This window comes from Dermacentor silvarum, chromosome 4 (assembly GCF_013339745.2).
Source record: "Dermacentor silvarum isolate Dsil-2018 chromosome 4, BIME_Dsil_1.4, whole genome shotgun sequence".
In the NCBI taxonomy this organism is placed as follows: domain Eukaryota; kingdom Metazoa; phylum Arthropoda; class Arachnida; order Ixodida; family Ixodidae; genus Dermacentor; species Dermacentor silvarum.
Window position 1 is genome coordinate 177,851,588 of NC_051157.2, and position 17,500 is coordinate 177,869,087.

The 17,500-nt window shown below is 49.1% G+C and overlaps 1 protein-coding gene across 1 annotated transcript in view; it reads left to right on the forward strand.

The window, feature by feature from the left end:
• Positions 1-3,273: 3,273 nt before the first annotated feature.
• LOC119448422 (bromodomain-containing protein 4-like) overlaps positions 3,274-17,500 on the forward strand; it is a 37,506-nt gene continuing 23,279 nt past the window's right edge. The window contains exons 1-2 of the mRNA XM_037711733.2: positions 3,274-3,435; positions 7,653-7,763. Of these exons, the coding sequence (XP_037567661.1) occupies positions 3,424-3,435; positions 7,653-7,763 (123 nt within the window). The 5' untranslated portion in view covers positions 3,274-3,423. The remainder of the gene's footprint in view (positions 3,436-7,652; positions 7,764-17,500) is intronic.

Sequence of the window (17,500 nt, forward strand, 5' to 3'; positions counted from 1 at the left end):
CTAGATCACCATTAGTCCCTGCCTCGTTTTACCGGATGCCAATAAAAACTACTACTACTACTATTACTAATAATAATAATAATAATAAAAACAAAGTAATAATGGTCGGCTAATACTGGTTCTGGTACAGTATTTTTAACAATAACATTGCCCATTCTTGTGCCCCAGTCATTGACATCGGACGCTGCTAAGGTGCCGCGATCACTCGTATCGCCCTATCGGCGTGGTGCGCGTCAAGCAACAGATGACGACTGGAAAATTACATGCAATACTCGTATTTCACGCAAAGGCCAAGCTGGGGACGATTGTTTCTATTAAAGCGAATAGCTTTCTGTGAATCTTCCGGACGTTCTCGTGGTTAGTTGTCGGTCGACGGTCAGTGTTCGGACTCGGTAAGCAAATGTTCGATCGCTCTCTAGCCCTCTCTCACTAGTTTGTTCGATCGGGCTATTCCCTGAAATTGACAATAATGGTCGATGGATTCCTGACAATTTTTTGTTGCTCCTCTTGCACCTCGTCATCGGCTCACACATGCCCACCCCGAGTGCCACCTGAATCAGCTACTCCGCCCGCTGGATGATCAAAGCAAAACAAAAAAAAATCTGAAAATAGAAGGAAGAAATTGGTTCATGATAGGACCATTAAAAATATCGTCCCTGGGTTGCAATAATCTGACGATTCTAGTAAAACTCTAACCCTTTTCGCGCTTCGTCAGTGGCCCTCAGTGGCACTCCACACACTTTATAACTAAATGTATTACCCGGTTCGGCCGACCGTGAATGGTGGGTGATAAAAAATGAATAAGATCAAAGTAAAGCAATCCTGACTTTACACCGGTCCTGTGTTCTTTCGCCTTCTTGACAACGCTATCCTTCAACAAAGTAAAGCCATGTAGAGACAACGACACGAACAACAGAAAGCTTGCACGTAAACTTCCTTATTTAATCCCTCATTCCCTTTTCCCTCGTGCAGGGTAGCCAACCGGACATCCGTATCATGAATTTCTCTGCTTCTCTTGCTTCTCTCTTACTCTTTCTGGGGGATAAAACGTGCAGGCTCAGCTGAAACATTGATAAGTTGATCTGCTCTCGCTTTAGCACACTTATTAAAACGGAGTTTTCTAGGCGAACACTTCCCGCCTTTGCTGACCGTCACGGTTACTGCTGCTGCGACTGCCTTGCCGAATAGCTCACACACGGCACATCACTTATACTCGTTTAATGTATCGGCTGATATGGAACCCTATCTGTATTAAATCTGCAGATGTAGCGGTGGTCGACTCCGTTCTCAACGGAATCAGGCAGTGAAACAGCGAACGTTACCCCGGCTTGTTCGACTTCTTGTAGAGTAAGGTAAGAATAAAGTGCAATAGTGAACTTGACAGACCCCGGAAATGGAGTGATGAAAAGTGGGCGATGCCGGTAACAGCGTAAACTGTTGTCACGGTGTGGGCATTTCGACGAATTACCGATTCCCGAGTAACACGCTAAAGCTACGCTCCAAAAACGCACTGCAAAAAGAGGGACTGTTTTAATGCTATCAGGTATCATTGGAACTCCACGCAGTCTTTGGCATGCATGTCTGTCCATCGCTATCTAGTTTCTTTCACTCCAGCTTTGGTCACTGAGTATAATGGGCAGAGTGTCCGCCGCTTGCAGTGCTTAGAGAACGGGTCCGACACCAACCGTCGGACAAACCTGGCTTACTGGGTATGTGCCACTTTTCAATGAACCTCTTTGACGCCAGCTTGGGTGGCTTGTCTCACTTGACAAACTCCGCGTGCGAACTTTGTGGTGGCGCCACTATATGACGGAGCGTGTACGAAGGGAAGTGTGAGGAGCCTGGCTGTAGTACCCGCTTCGTACATGACGCGTTTCGGCGGTGGAAATACTATGTGTCGCTACATTGCCTTAATGTAACGACACTGCTTTCATGCTTTAGTGCTAATGCTCAGAACGTAGACATTCGTTGTGAGGTGTGTTATGTTGGAATTTTCATACTATGTGTTTACGTACTTAAAGAAAGCTCCGCTTGCAAAATGTGCCTTGGATCTACTTAAGGTTCTTTTTACTAATTAAAAGGTGCCGGCACTGCCCTTGCCACTGCTGGCAAACGTAGTTTACTATTATTTAGTTGCAGTCAAATATCAACGCTGGAAGAGCCGCTCGACGAAGGCCCGGACGCCAAAGCTTTGTCAGCGCCGTCGCACCCCGTTCGCTGTGCATATAAGGCGGGTGCCGGTTCGTCCGTCAGCGTCTTCCACAAACCAGAGGGCGGAAGATCGGTGTCAGACAGTTCTTTAAGGGCGAATGCAAAGTTCAGAGGCCGCTGAATTCACGAGGCTGCCACTGAATATATAAATAAATAAAAAAACCAAATGCTCACGAATTGCGACAAAGAAAGACCACCTGTAGCCCGCTGCAAAGAGCCCGCATACAGGCGTGGTGTGGCGCGAACGCGCCGCCTCAAAGAACAGCGGCACGAGCTCGTACGAAGAGGCCAACGAACGGATATCCTCTACGCAAGCGGCGTGTTTGAGTCTCAGAATGAATGCTCGGTTTCCACACTGCGCTCAGCATTGGCGCCGGGTATGCACGCGTTAGAAGACTTACGGCAACGGGAAGGTTGGTAGGCCCAACTTACCCATGCTACCTGTTTGACTGAAAATCAAAGCGCCGGCACCATCAGGGCGTAGCGAACGTTATTGTTCTTCCCACGTAGCTCGGCTTGTAACTCTCCAAGCATGACGGCTTCCTAGCATTGCGCGAAACGTACGACAGTTCAGAGGCGGTGACGTGCTTACAGCGCCACCAGCGGCGAAATAAGCTGCGACATATCGTGACACACAGAACGTACGTTAGTCAGATGAAGGGAAGAAGGAGCGATAGAAAAGAAGAACGAGACGTCTGGAATCAGCGACTTGCCACTGCCCAGCTGATGTGCCTTGTGACAAATTGTCCAGTCATGCGGGACAAGCAGAAACAGACGACTGTCGAGAGACTGAAAGACCCCCAACTGGCGCTCAAGTTTTTCCAGCGTCGTGTCAGTGATGCAAGCGGTAGGGCGTGACTGGGGAGTCACGAAGAAAGGAAAGAAAAAAAAGGTGCCGTAGCATTATTCGGTCTGGGGTCGTTAATCGAGTGAGCACGTGTATAACCGGCGTCGGAGGATGCGCTACCTCCTCTCCCGAGCATCTGATCTTTCTTATGCCTCACGTATAAGAGCTCTTGCGTATGCTCTATAGGGGCGTATCGCTGGTCCAGAAGTGGCGAAGGCCGTCTGCAAGGAACCGCTCTACCGGCGACCAAAGGCACATCTGCGGCTTACACACCCGTTTCAAACAGAACCCACCGCTCGATAAGCTTCCCCGAATCCCTTCCCACAACTTCCGGACAGCAGTTCTGGCCAACTGAACGTTCTACAATGCTTTCTCAGGTACGTGAATCATAGGGAAAATTGTGCTGTGACGCTATAACGTAAAGCTATCCGAAACTGTTTCTATTTCATTTTTGCCAATTTCCTCCCACGACTGGAGAAAAATTCGGGCCATGCCCAGTTTGTTTGTCTATCACACGAATTCACAAAATTGCGAGAACTCCCCATCTGCTATGACCTGTACACACTGATTATGCAGGATTAGGCTGAACAAAAGAAGAAAAAAAAAACGCTTCTTTCTGATTCTACACCTTTTGTGCCATTGGCATTCCGCTATTGGTCAACATCTCTTCTGGCAGCACCCACTTCGCCTGTCTCTCACGCGACGTGCCAAAACCACAATAGCTCACTACGCCAAAGTGACGTCTATGCAGTAAAGATACCATTAATATGCCGAACACGACTACAAATATTTTTCGAATAGCCGGGCACTAGGAGGGGCAAGGGGAGGGGGGGTGGGAGTCTTCGTTGCGAAAGAAACAGAAGGAGGCTGGCTGGCGGTAGCTCTGGCATTGGCGTCTCGGAGCTGCTGGCGAGAATGACTTGTCTGTGTATAATAACCCGTTTGCGTACCAGCATAATTTTCTCTAGCCATCCACATGTACAATACATCACTCGGCCACTCTTCGCTGAGAACTCCTTATAGCGGAATTTCTGACCCCCACGTCATGTCGCCTGGATTTTCGACCAGCCATCGCAAGCTGAGCGGACCGATCGCAGACGAGTTCGCTACTCTCCTCACCCGGTTACTACTGTCACTGTGCTAGCTCGGCCCACCAAGACCCTCTCCACTTGCGCTCGCTCCACGTCTCTTGTCCGCCAATCAGATAAGAATTATCTGTCAAGGTAGCGAAAGCTATTCCCTGTGAGTGTGTGAGTCAACATTAATAAATATCCGGCAAATTGATGGCCTGGGTCTAGGCCGCGCCGGGGGCAGCAGAGAGACCCCTGTCTCTCGGTAGCTTCCCGGGCTTGCTGGATGGCCCAAAGTTGGTCCTGATGATCAGAGCTAGTCAGTGCGGTTCTCCACCGCGCCCTTAGTTCATCCGGGGGGACTGCAATTCTCCTCTGAACTATTTCACAATCCCAGAGTATGTGTTCTAGGGTGGCTACTCCATCATTACATAACTTACATTTGGCCTCAGGTGTATTCTGGAAACATGCGGGTTCGTGTAAGTTCTGGTTTGAAGTCGCCTCCAGTCAACCACCTGAGACCTGTTTAATTTTGGGTTAGGAGGTGGATATATACACCTCGACTTTCTGTAGAATTGGGTAATGTCACTGAATGAGAAAAGTCTAGCCCTATCCATCCGTTCCATCTCCTCCTCGGCCAGAGCCCCCCCTAGTCGGGCGCGGTTAGTGAGTCCTCACGCAACACGATGGGCAGACTCGTTAAGGTTTGGGTTGGCGGTGGATTCGCAGTCTGTATGGGCTGGAAACCAGATGATTTCCTTGTCCTAACATTCCTCAGATGATATAGGTTTGGTTTCACTGTTTAGAATTTTATTGCGATAGCAATTATATGGACACTCAAAAGCAGATTTCTGCCGTCGGCGTCGCCGTCGCCGTCGCCGTGAGGTTCCGTATGACGTCAATGGAGATGAAATCGTGGCCGCGCGCCGCCGAACGCTGTATGTGCGAGTGAAAGGGCGCGAGGGACGCGCTCTTTCACGGGGAGTGAACGCACGCGGAGAACAAACGCGCGTTCTGCGCCGTGCTTCCTTAAGGGCTGCAGAAGTAGGCGTCCTTTTCCTCTTTACAATCACCATATATGTAGAGCAAACGCGCCTTCTTCCGATGTGCGAGAGGCCGTGGGGGAGGGGGGGGAGAAGGGGGAGGGAAGGGAGGCGACGTTTAGCTGCGGCACCAAGTGCCTATTTATATCAGAGGCTCCGGCAACAGTCACCAACGCCGCACGCATTTTGAGCGAACGCGGGCAAAATACCGACGGCGTCGACAACAGTTCGGCGCGTTGCCGGTGCTGCTGCATGTCCAAGTTTATACAGCTGATAAAGCTAATATCATTACTCCGTATATCTCTCTACAAATTTGCTATCGCAATTGATGCTTCACCTTTCAGGTGAAACTGCGACAACTTTTTTTTGCAGCTTCAACTGATATCCGTCCACTGGCATAATTTCGTATAGCTGATTGATAGTCACTAATATGTATCTATATTTGGAAGAAGCGATAGCCTGTAAGCGTTAAAAAATCGACCTCATAGAAACGAGAAGATCGTTTCATTGCGCTGTTAAAGCAACGCCCCTCCACCGACCGATGCATGCCTCAACGGTTAGGTAAATTTGACGTCAGAATATCGATATAAAGTCAGAATGGGCTAGTTTTACGTTACACGGCCCCTGTATACTATCAACAAGCCCAGCAATACAGAAAAAATGTCCAAGACTGTGATTATAAAAAGACGTATTGTGTAACAAGATGTTCCACGTGATGAAACTGAAGCCGTTCCTTTGCATTTGGGCGAACACGGTAATGGGGAACTTGTTACAATCTCAAGGGCTCAGCCTGTACTCGAAAAAAAATTTCTTGAGACAGAAATTTCGGTAAAATCAAGTTCCTGCCAATCTACACACATCTATAGCGAAAGTTATCGGCCAACGGCAAATAACAATTGCCAATAAAAACCATTTTAATTCGTCTCCTCGTAATAACCGCGGACCACCATTCAATATATCCGAGATGCTTATGGGGTGGCAAGGAGAGACAATAACATTTTCCATCTTCTGCCTGTTATCTCTCATTGGTTTCCTGTCCAGAAAAAAATATCGCAGTTTCGCCCGAAAGACGAAGCATCGATTGCGATAGCAAATTAGTAGAGAGCTATTTGGAGTAGGGATAGTAGTTTTATCGGCTGCATAAACTTGGACACATTGGCTTACTAACTGAATTAACAATCGTGGTGTCAGCGCGCACAAGCAAACATGAATAGATCACACTGAATGACCGCAGCCAACGGCTGTCAAAACGCTGGCAGCAAGCGCAGGTTCGCGCAGTCTATCGCTTCAACGGAAACTGAGCGGCGAATGCACAGCGCATACTAAGGTCAGAGCCATGTGGAGATAAGAGACGGTGCGGGCGACGGGCACCGCCGGGCAAACTGCAAAGGAGAAGTTGTTGGCAGAGGAGAAGCTGCCCCCTCCCCCCCTCTTCCCGTTTTTTTGCTTTCGCGTGGGAGATTGAGTGGCAAATTACGCCTTTGGGGCCGGAGCACAGCGCCGCCCCGCCTACCTCCCCCCCATACCCCCACGCGACGGTCGCGTTTGCTTTCCGCCGAGCGTTTGCTCTCCGTGATAGCGCGCGGGGGAGTTCGCCCTCCGTGATAGCGCGCGCCCCCCGCGCGCTTTCGCTCGCGCATACGGCGCGCGGCGACGATTTTATCGCCCTTGGAATCTATACGGAACCTCACGGGGACGGCGACGACGACGACAGAAATCCGGTTGAAGTGTCCATATAATTGCTATCGCATGCAATAAAACCTGTATTTATTCACGCGTGGCATGATTGAACTGGTATCGACAGGGTAATTTTGCCAAGGTTACATCATTGCGCTAGGGCATCAATGCTACATCTCCGCCATATTGTTGCCTAAATACGACCCATTCGTTTATTCACTCGCTCCACGAAACAGAGTCTTACTCATAAAGCAGTCTGCACACCAGAACTGTTAGTGAGAACAGAAGCCAACCAATAATGATGGCGGACGTAACGTTAGTGAGGAAGACGGGTCAATGAACGCGTAACACGCCTAAAACCGCGAGTTCCGGCAAGCGGTCATTACAGCAAGTCATTACAACAGCACTTGCTTCAGTCGTCACCTTGCGTCACGGCATAAGGACTTTTTTCTCAAATGTTGCTGTTGATTAGCGTAGCAGTGCGAGTTCAATGTACTAAAACAGCAGTGCAGAATTAAAACAAAAGGACATGGAAATGTAAAACTGAGTCCACTAGCACTGTTGTAGGAGAAGCAGCACTCGTTATGTAAGTTTAACGGCCTTGTGTCCTTAGTCGCTTATGGGCATTCATTCGTGCTCAACGAATCAATGATTTCCCTACCAGGCGTATGGAGTACAGATACATCGCCTGCCACATAATATTGCAGCATCCGCGCTTCTCGCGCTTTTACTTTCAACATGATTTTTTTTCACTGTGTGTAACGCCTGTGCTTTGAGTGACTTTGTCACCTCAACTCGGCGTAGGTGATCGTGATGGTGTGCGCGACCGTGGCCGCGGTCAGGAGCAACGTCGGCACCATGGGGCCCAACTATGGCGGCGCCAGCCAGCAGGCGCAACAGGCACAACCTCAACCGGTGAGCGAGACCAGACGAGCGGTTCGTACGCGTGTTCAATGCCCGTACAAGCCACTCGGAAGTTATTTTTCCCACACGTGGTGCCAAAAGTGAGGGGAGTGCTTCTTTGGTTTGTATATGTGTGTGAGTGCGTGCGTGCATGCGTTCTTTTGAGCTCTGAAGCAACCAAGATGAATTAACACCTAGCCCAGCAACGGGTTCTTCTAGCGACACACCATATTGCTAACGCCGAAACGCGTCACGTATAAGGCGTGTATGCAGCAGGGCTCCTCTCTGGGAATGTGTCTTGGGCAGCAGGACACCACTAGACACATTCCGCCATCTAGCGGCATCACCGCAAAGTCCATGACTGGCGCGCGTACGAATGTATATGCATACAAGATTGATTATATATGACGTGGCATCCATTCCACACAGCACTGAAGGAATTTTAAAGGATATTTCTTGTCATTGAGGAGGCCGCACATAATCGTCATCATCATCCGCCTATATTTATGTCCCCTGCAGGACGAAGGCCTCTCCCTGCGATCTCCAATTGCCCCTTTCTTGCGCTGATTGCTACTTGCGCCTGGATATTTACTAACTTCATCACCACACATAGTTTTCTGCCGTCCCAGTGAGCAAAAGTTAGACGAAGGTCGGTTTTAAACCCGGTTCCCTAAGCACATGTAGCCCTAAGCTGCCCGATTCTCATCCAATAGACCATGGACTACACAGTGACTCATGCTGGCGGGAGTACGGTCAGAGACACAGCAACCGGAAAGTCCGTGAACTATCCTAAGAATGCTAATCGTATTAAAATACTAACGTTATTAAGACGGAAAAGAATGGTTACTGAAAAGAAGCAGCCATTGCGTAATCTGACGGGTTCAGTATTCCCGGTAAACAGGAATTGAGAAGAGATAGGCTTTGAGCAGCTAAGAAGCGAACACAAAAGAATCATGCCGATTCCACACACTGTTGGAATCGAGGTCAACGAAGCTTTCTGTGCTGTTTTAACAGCGAAGCGGTTATAGCTAACCGTAAAACATGCCGCCTGCTGTCACGAAAACTCGCCGAGCTATGACGTCACTCCGTTTCCTAGTAACCACCTCGGGGAGCGACGTTTGCCTCGCCTCCTCTCCGTGCCGTGCACATGCTGCCTTGACATGGGACGTTAAGGAGTGGGAAGGAGAGCATGCGCGCGGCGCGCGCAATGCTCGGTAGAGGGAAAGAGAAAATGAGAGCGAGATAGAGAGAGAAACAAATTGTAGCAGCAGCAACGAGGCAACGCGCAGAGCTGCCACCGAAGCCGCCCGCGTTACCTAGCCGCGCATGCACCGAAGCAGTAGCGATGACTTCACATCGCGTTGCCTAGTAACCGTCGGCGCAGGTGCGCGCTCGCTTCGCCCGACACAGACACGACTTCTGCCTTCCTGCTTGCGTTTGTGGCATGCCAGGAACGCTGGCGCCGACGCGTCCAGCGCTAGTCACGCTACAGTGGCTAGAATGGGGAAGTGTGTTGAACGCGCCCGCTCGCGCGTTCCCCTTTGGGAGGAAACCGCCAGGTGGCGCTGACACACGCTTATACGTCGGCCGTGACGGCGGCAGTGCAAGGGCGCTGCGTGGAATGCGATCGTCCGCGCGCGCAGTCGAATATGCAATAACAAAAAAAAAGAAAGCTTCGTAACATATATTCTCGCTCATGCATGGCGGCAAATGGCGATAGAGTGCTATGCTAGCCCCTTCGTAATTGAAAGGCGCCAAGGTAACAATCCGGTTGAGCGTGCGTCGATGGTAGAATGTAGCTTGCTTTAGTCGATTTACTCCGGCTGACACCTTAACGAACGCTAAGCAAGAAAATTTCCGCTGGTAACTCGGAACCAAACATTAAATTTTTTGACGCACTGTTTACGCAAACATAATTTTTAAAGAGTGGCTCACAATCCGTTTAAAACAAACCATTCTCCGTCATCAATTATTTTTTGTTACGCGACGCACCTGAGCTGGTGCTTTTTTTTACGAGAAAAAAATGTTTTAAATTGTTGACAAACAGTTGAAACAGAACGTTGTCAGCCTTATATTATTTTGTGTTAAGCGACGCGACTGAGCTTCAGGTGCTTATTTTCACGGGAAGACTCTCTCTTTCTTGAGTGCCTTCGTGTAGAAGGGAAAATGTATGACCAAAAATAATTTTGTAACTTGGTTGGTAAGGCTGGGGACATGCGGTGCACAGCCCAATATGACGTCGTTTTTGTGCAGACAGTAGACAAGCTCTTCCAAGCTGTCACTGTGCAGCTCGTTGTAACTGAACCACATCGAAAACAGTGGTTTCAAGGGCGTCTATACAAATGAGAAGAGTTTCTCCGAAGGGTGAATGAGGCCCCCATTGACGCAGAACTTGGTGAACATCGCCACCTGTTTCATGGCTTTGCCGGTGGCAGCAAGGAGCTCGTCAAAACATTTCTTGCACACAGACTACAGGGTATATATTTACCCTGTCATGCAGAAGACTAGCCGCGAGTCGCTCATCTTTTCACGGTAATCATGGTCGGGTAGCATTGCGGATTCAAAATGACATAGTGGTGGGCTAGTTGGTATGACACTATTTACACAGTAGCGCAGAAGCACACGGACGGCGAAAGAAACAGACGGGACACAGCGCTAAGAACTGAGTGTTTGTCGCGTTAGGCGCCTGTGTCAGTTGAATGGGCGAGGTTCGTTTGTGTGTCTTCCTTGTACATTCCTTTTGTGTGTCGATATATATATATATATATATATATATCGGCTCTCGTCCAATAAACACTCAGTTGTTAGCGCTGTGTTCCGTCTGTTGCTTTCACCATCCGTGTGCTTCTGCGCTATATACTGCATTAATAAAGCATTGTGGACTTCTTTATCATGTGAGGAGCTTCTTCAACTTTCACACTATCCATCAGTGCGTCCAGTTCATGGTCTCCATCCTCAATGCTGAGGAGAAGTGTCAGATCAACCCCTTCACAGTGACCAAATCGTAGAAACTAAGACAGTTCACGGTGAGCAAAAATTGGGCAGCAGTATGATAGTAGCAACCAGACAAGAAACAATGTTTTCGCACCACTTGCTGCAGCACAAAAAGAAACGAACGTAACTTTCCACAGGTCAGGGCGGGCGGCGTCACTGAAGCAGCACAGCCGGTGCGACTCGCATCGGACAACGTGTCAACTAAAGCCCCTTGATGTTAGAAAGTAGCGACACTCTCCCCCCCGCGCGCGCTTTCCTCCTCAATTCTCCTCGGATTTCTCCCCCTCACCGGGCCGGCGCGGCCCTGAACCCTCCAGTGGCTCGCTGCAGCCGCATTAGAATCAATGCGCGCGCTTGTTTATTCGGCCCTTTCAAGCGTTGTATGGGAATTTATCCCTTGTGAAACTGTCATGACGAAAGTACGTTTCCGATAGAACGTCGTGACATTTTTTTTTTGAGGACGCTTCGATAAATAGAAGCGGAAGCGCTCCGAAAAAATGAGTACCAAGCAGTGGCTGAGCTGTTTACCTCTACGTCGCCACTTGGATAGTCCGTAACGCGGAGGTGTATTGGGTGCATACAATATAAGCAGCGTAAAGTATAAACTAGAATTTGGTTCACAATATTCGCTCTTAAAATGCTCAGAGAAGGTAACCAAGAAGAAATGTGATAGTTTACTTAAAGTGAATTCGCCAAAATGAGTGGGCCAAAAGCCTTTGTACCAATGCCACTGTGCAAAATACGTGCTGTGTTTGCGAAACAGCCAACATAGAACTTTACACACGCGCCTGTATTCCGTCACTATGAAACGACGAGAAATTACATTCAATCACCTCTGGGAGTAACCTAAGTCTCTCTCTCAAAAAAAAAAAAAAAACAACAAAAGGCTGATTGCTTACACGGAAACTGCTAAGACTGGCACTTGATAATTAACTTACAGACTTCAAGATGGCAAGTTAATCAGAATTGAGGGAGATTATCAGAAGCGCGTGGCTTGTACTTAATGAGCATGCGCGAATAATACATAATACCACTTATCTACATATATATTGCGGTTCATGCCTTCGCAACATAAAGTACGTAAAGAAAAAGAAATGCTCGCAGTATTGAAACTTTGCAAAGATACAATAAGCACGCAATAAGAGTAAAATAGTTCCTTGGCTTCACAAGTATCAGGCGCAAGGATCACACGCACACACACACACGCACGCGCGCGCACACACACATACACGCACACACGCACGCACATACACAAACACGCACACACACACGCACACAACTACAAAATATGAGTTACAGGCATTAACTCACACATTACATACATTTGAAAACTAACGCACGCGCGAAAACACAAAAAGCTTTGTCACGGGTCGAAGAGTCAACAAAAATTTGAGCCGCCTCACTTTAAGAAAAAAACTATATGCACAGTTATCGGTGCTCTGTATTGAACTGAACGAAGAGTCCGGCTATGCGAAGAGCATTAAAATCTTCATGCAACTTCATCCGCAAATATGAGGAAAGCTGCAACATTCGCCTCGCAAAGAACAGCGTGCTTAGAAGGGGCGAAATCCCTTCTCCAGATGTTATGGAGCCACTGCTTCCGACGCACGACATTCCGTTCACCTCGGGGGATATAAAATAAGGCTTGCCCTTTCTCTGACCTGCTGCTGCAGTGAAACGCGCAGCAGCAAGGCATTTTTACTGAAAACGAAGCTCAGATTCCTACGAAAGGATGGAAAAACTTGGGAAACACACGTTCGGAGCGGCAGGGCGACCACTACTTGGACTGCTCATGGCGAGCGGGAGAAACCAAAGGCGCGCGAAAGCAAGTTCCGCGCAGTTTTCGTGACGTCAGGGTCACCTGACCGGGTAGTCGCGCGCGCCGCAGCCATTCAGCGTGGCGGATGCGCTGCCTCCGCGAAAGAGGGGGAGAAAAGGAGGAGGTTGACCGCGCCGGCGAGGGTGTGGCGGCGTAGATCAAAGCGTGTCGCTACTTTCTAACATCAAGGGGCTTTACGTGTCAACGACAGCGCGCGCCCCCTCGCGGTTCCTTACCGGCGGCTATAATGCGCCCCATAGGCGCTGCGTGCCGCTCTGCACACTTCCCCATTCTAGCCACTGTAGTCACGCGAAAGGTCGCGAAAGCGAAGGTACCTCCGTAAATGATTGCTCGAGAATACCTTACCTACATGCGTAGTTAAGTTAAACCAAGTTAAGACCTAGCAGCAACCAAGTTAATACCTAGCACTAGCAGCCAGTAAGACTTGAGGATTGACACTTTCGGTGTACCTAAGCTTTTGCCTGACCGAGTGCGAACTTGCCCGCTATTTTTGCTTTGATTGGCAATAATTAATGGGGACGTTGACGGCGAATGTTCATATTCTTCAGCGTTTAGTGCAATACGAGACTGGTGAGTTGATGTTAAACGTTACGTTGCGTGCACCACTGCTGTTTGTCTGCGTAGTACACAGTACACGGCAAGACGTGTTTGTATGAGGCGTTGTTGTGCGCCATTGTTCACAATCTCTGAGAAGGTTAGGATTGTCATGGCCTCACACCGCACATCGCATCGGGGCAGAGGTTTTTAACTATAATTGAATTATGTGGCCGCACGTGCCAAACCACGATCAGATCATGAGGCACGCCACAGTGGCGGACTCCGGTTTAATTTTGACCCCGCGGGGTTCTTTAACGTGCACTTAGGTCGAAGTGCACGAGCGTTTTTGTGCTTCGCCCCCGTTAAAATGTGACTACTGCAATCGAGATGGAACTCGCGACCTTTAGCAACGCCATAGCCGCAAAGCTACCGCGACGGGCAAAGAAATGTTGATTTGACGTGCGACCGCTTCCGTAGTGTCGCCTAGACGCTACGGTGCTGTGATGCGGCTTTGCGTCTGCACGCCCTGCGTCAGTTGTCCGCTTGACAAATTTGTACGTTGTTTATATTCCGAAATAGCAGAAACGTACCCTACCATACTTTGAACTTAAACTTACCCTGTTTGTCAGCAACCGTTGTCGTGTCTAGAAGTAGTGTTCCCTTGCCTTTTTACGTCGCCTTTTTCCTCTCCCGCCCTCGCCCAGGCATGGGAGAGGTGAGCGAAGAGTGGTTAACTCGTTTCGTGACGGCATCGGTTCTACTCATTCTCTGTCTCCTTTCTACCATTCAATCTACCTCCCATCTGGACTGTTGCACATTAGTTCAAAGGTAAGCGCCGCAGTTTCTGCAATGCTTTAGCGTTGGGCCACGGATACTTACAGCTTTCGAGAGGGTATTGTGGCAGCTCCCTGGAAGCTCCAGAGGGTATTGGGCACATGCGAAGCGATGGAAAGGTCCAAACGATTTTCTCGCGTCGCCTTTCCTCGCTGCCACGCTCCTGCTATGTATATGCATGCTCTGGTCCTCCTCCTGAGAAGGCGCGCAAGACAGCGACAGCAGCAGCAGCATAAGTGGGAAAATCGAGGGACGTAGGAAAAAAAGATTCGCTTTAAAAGAAATAAAAACTGGGGGTTAAAAGACGCTGGGCTGTAGCAAGGGTTGTCAGGTTCAGAGCAAATATTGCAAATAGGTAAGGAAAGTAATTAGCAGAAGTAGAGGTGAAGTCAAAAAGTATACAATCCTTTCACACGCCACATGCTGTTCGCAGAGGAAAAACTTTTTTTGCACAATAAGCCACTAAAGAAGGCCTCATTGAAATAAATAGGCCAGTGACTAGCATGACAGTGCTATTGTTTATTTTTAACTGGCATGTACACAATTGTGCACACTGACTCATGGTGGCCACGAAATTCATCGATGCGTTTCAGGCTAGAAACGGAAATAGCAGTAGTGTGTGTGTGTGTGTGTGTGTGTGTGTGTGTGTTTGTTTGTAAGGCAGAGTGGCGCATCCTGAATTGGCCTTTAGCGTCCACTATTTTATTGATGGACGGCTCTGAGCTAGCACTGCATCTGTCAAGGTCTTCTTCCTTTGTTCGGAAGTCATAACCATGTTGACGTCTTTGTTTGAACTCTGTAAATATTTGTCTCTTGAAAAATGAGCTTGAAGATGAACTCACGCATTTACTTTAAAAGGCGCACGGTGTTGTGGTTTGATCCGCATTCAAGAGGCTTCCGGGTTGTCCGCCGAGCGCAGTGTTGGTGTTGGTAAGTAGGGGCAGGGGTGCGTTTTCAGTGAAAGTTTCAGAATTGACCACTGTACATTTTTTTCCACTCTACAATTTTTTTCAGTAATCTTTACGTCTTGCACATAATCTTCATCTGCGTTTTCAATGCAAGCAGAACTGACGAACTCCGACAGCATCATCCTCCTCGTCGCCAAAGGAGTTGACGTCCGAGAAACTTTCCCGGTGCAATTTTCTCCAGGTGTTTGTCCACTCATCGCTTGTCTGCATCGTGATGTTTCTTCTCAGAGAACTAGAAAGAAGGCAAAACAACATTTCGCCACAATGCGAGGTGACGTTAGCAAGGTTCTATTGCACAGTTCCCCATCCAAATATTTATCTTTACAGATCTGGTTTATCTCTAACTGACCTCTGCTGTTTTTTACGAAACAAAAACTGTTAATCATGTTTCTTTGTTGCCGCCGCTTTTCCTCCCTCCGCAGAATATTTCTCACATGTCCGGCTGGTAATTTGTGTTTAGCATTTACAACACCTAACATAGTGTGCTTTTGGGCCTGCCAATTAGGCTCAAGCATTGAGTTCATTATTACTGCTCTGCATAAGTTCATTGAAGCGTCCAGAAGAGTTATTCGTCTGGGTACCGTACGTCATTCATATTATTCTTTTTCCTATGCTTATGAGAGTCCTGTCAAAATTTTGTTTATGCTTTAGTTGCCTTATGTTTCTATTTTGATTGTTTGCTTTTTACCTATCTTTCGCTTTTGTTGGGTGTACTTTTGTCGCGATAGCAATTATATGGACAATCAAAGCGGATTTTTGCCCTCGGCGTCGCCGTCGCCGTGAGGTTCCGTATTACGTATGGAGCGAAAGCGCGGCAGAGAACAAACGCGTGTTCTGCGCCGTGTTCCCTGAAGGGCTGCAGAATTAAGCGTCTCTTTCCTCCTTTACAATCACCATGTATATAAAGAGCAAACGCGACTTCTTCCGTCGCACGAAAGGCCGTGGCGGGACGGGAGGGAAGGAGTGAAGGCGACGTTTAGCTGCGGTACCAAACGCGTATTTATATAAAAACGTTGCGAGGCGAGAAGGTGGTAAAGACTTCCGACGCTGTTCGACGAGTGTGCTGTTCTGATCTCGTCGAAAACCTCCAAGCCACCACCAGAGGTACCGGCAACAGTCACCAAAGCTGTGCGCGTACGGTGCGAACGCGGGCAAAACGCCGACGGCGTCAGCAACAGTTGCGCGCGTTGCTGGTGCTGCTGCATGTCCAAGTTTGTACAGCTGATAAAATTACTATTCTCACTCCGTATAGCACTCTACTACATTGCTATCGCAATTGATGCTTCGCCTTTAGGGTGAAACTGCGACATTTTATTGCGATAGCAATTATATGGACACTCAAAAGCAGATTTCTGCCGTCGGCGTCGCCGTCGCCGTCGCCGTGAGGTTCCGTATGACGTCAATGGAGATGAAATCGTCGCCGATGATAAGTGGTTCTTGAGGGAAAGGGAAAGGTTGGCGCTATCTTCCGCGTGCCGAACGCTGTATGTGCGAGTGAAAGGGCGCGAGGGGCGCGCGCTTTCACGGGGAGTGAACGCACGGCGGAGAACAAACGCGCGTTCTGCGCCGTGCTCGCTTAAGGGCTGCAGAAGTAGGCGTCTCTTTCCTCCTTTACAATCACCATATATGTAGATCAAACGCGTCTTCTTCCGACGCGCGAGAGGCCGTGGGGGAGGGGGGAGGGGGAGGAAAGGGAGGCGACGTTTAGCTGCGGCACCAAGTGCCTATTTATATCAGAGGCTCCGGCAACAGTCACCAACGCCGCACGCATTTTGAGCGAACGCGGGCAAAACGCCGACGGCGTCGACAGCAGTTCTGCGTGTTGCCGGTGCTGCTGCATGTCCACGTTTATACAGCTGATAAAGCTAATATCATTACTCCGTATATCTCTCTACAAATTTGCTATCGCAATTGATGATTCGCCGTTCAGGTGAAACTGCGACATTTTTAGATGTGAAGCAGCTTATGGTCGGGGCTATGTCACTCACTCCCTCCCTCTCTCCGCCGGGCGGCGTCCACACCCGCACTGCGCATGCGCATCCTCCTCCCCCTCCTCTCCTTGTCTCAACTTCTCTCCTCTCAGCATTACTCCTCTCCGACACTCCTCTCCTCTCCGGATTGCGCAACGAATGGCAACACCTGCGGCTCCGCGCGCGATAATGCGAAGCAGCTTAGAGGCGCGACGGTAGGCGCTGCATACTCCGCTGGGGGACGGCACAACGCGCAGAACTGTTGTCGACGCCGTCGGCGTTTTATACGCGTGCGCACCGAACGCGCGTGGCGTTGGTGACTGTTGCCGGTGCCTCTGGGGGCGGCTCGGAGGTTTTCGACTAGATCAGCCATTACTCGTCGAGCAGCGTCGGAAATCTTACCTACGCAACGCCGCGATGAGTGCCACGGACAGCGCCAGTGTCAGCGCCGTGGTCGACCCCATGGCTGTTTCGCATACTACTCAGGGTTCCCTGACAGGAAGATGGTGTATTTTTTTTCATTACCTCCAGTGTATCTAATCCCTTGGATATGAGCCACATGGTGTTGAGGCAACACCAGCACCACCAACAACATATGGGCCCTAC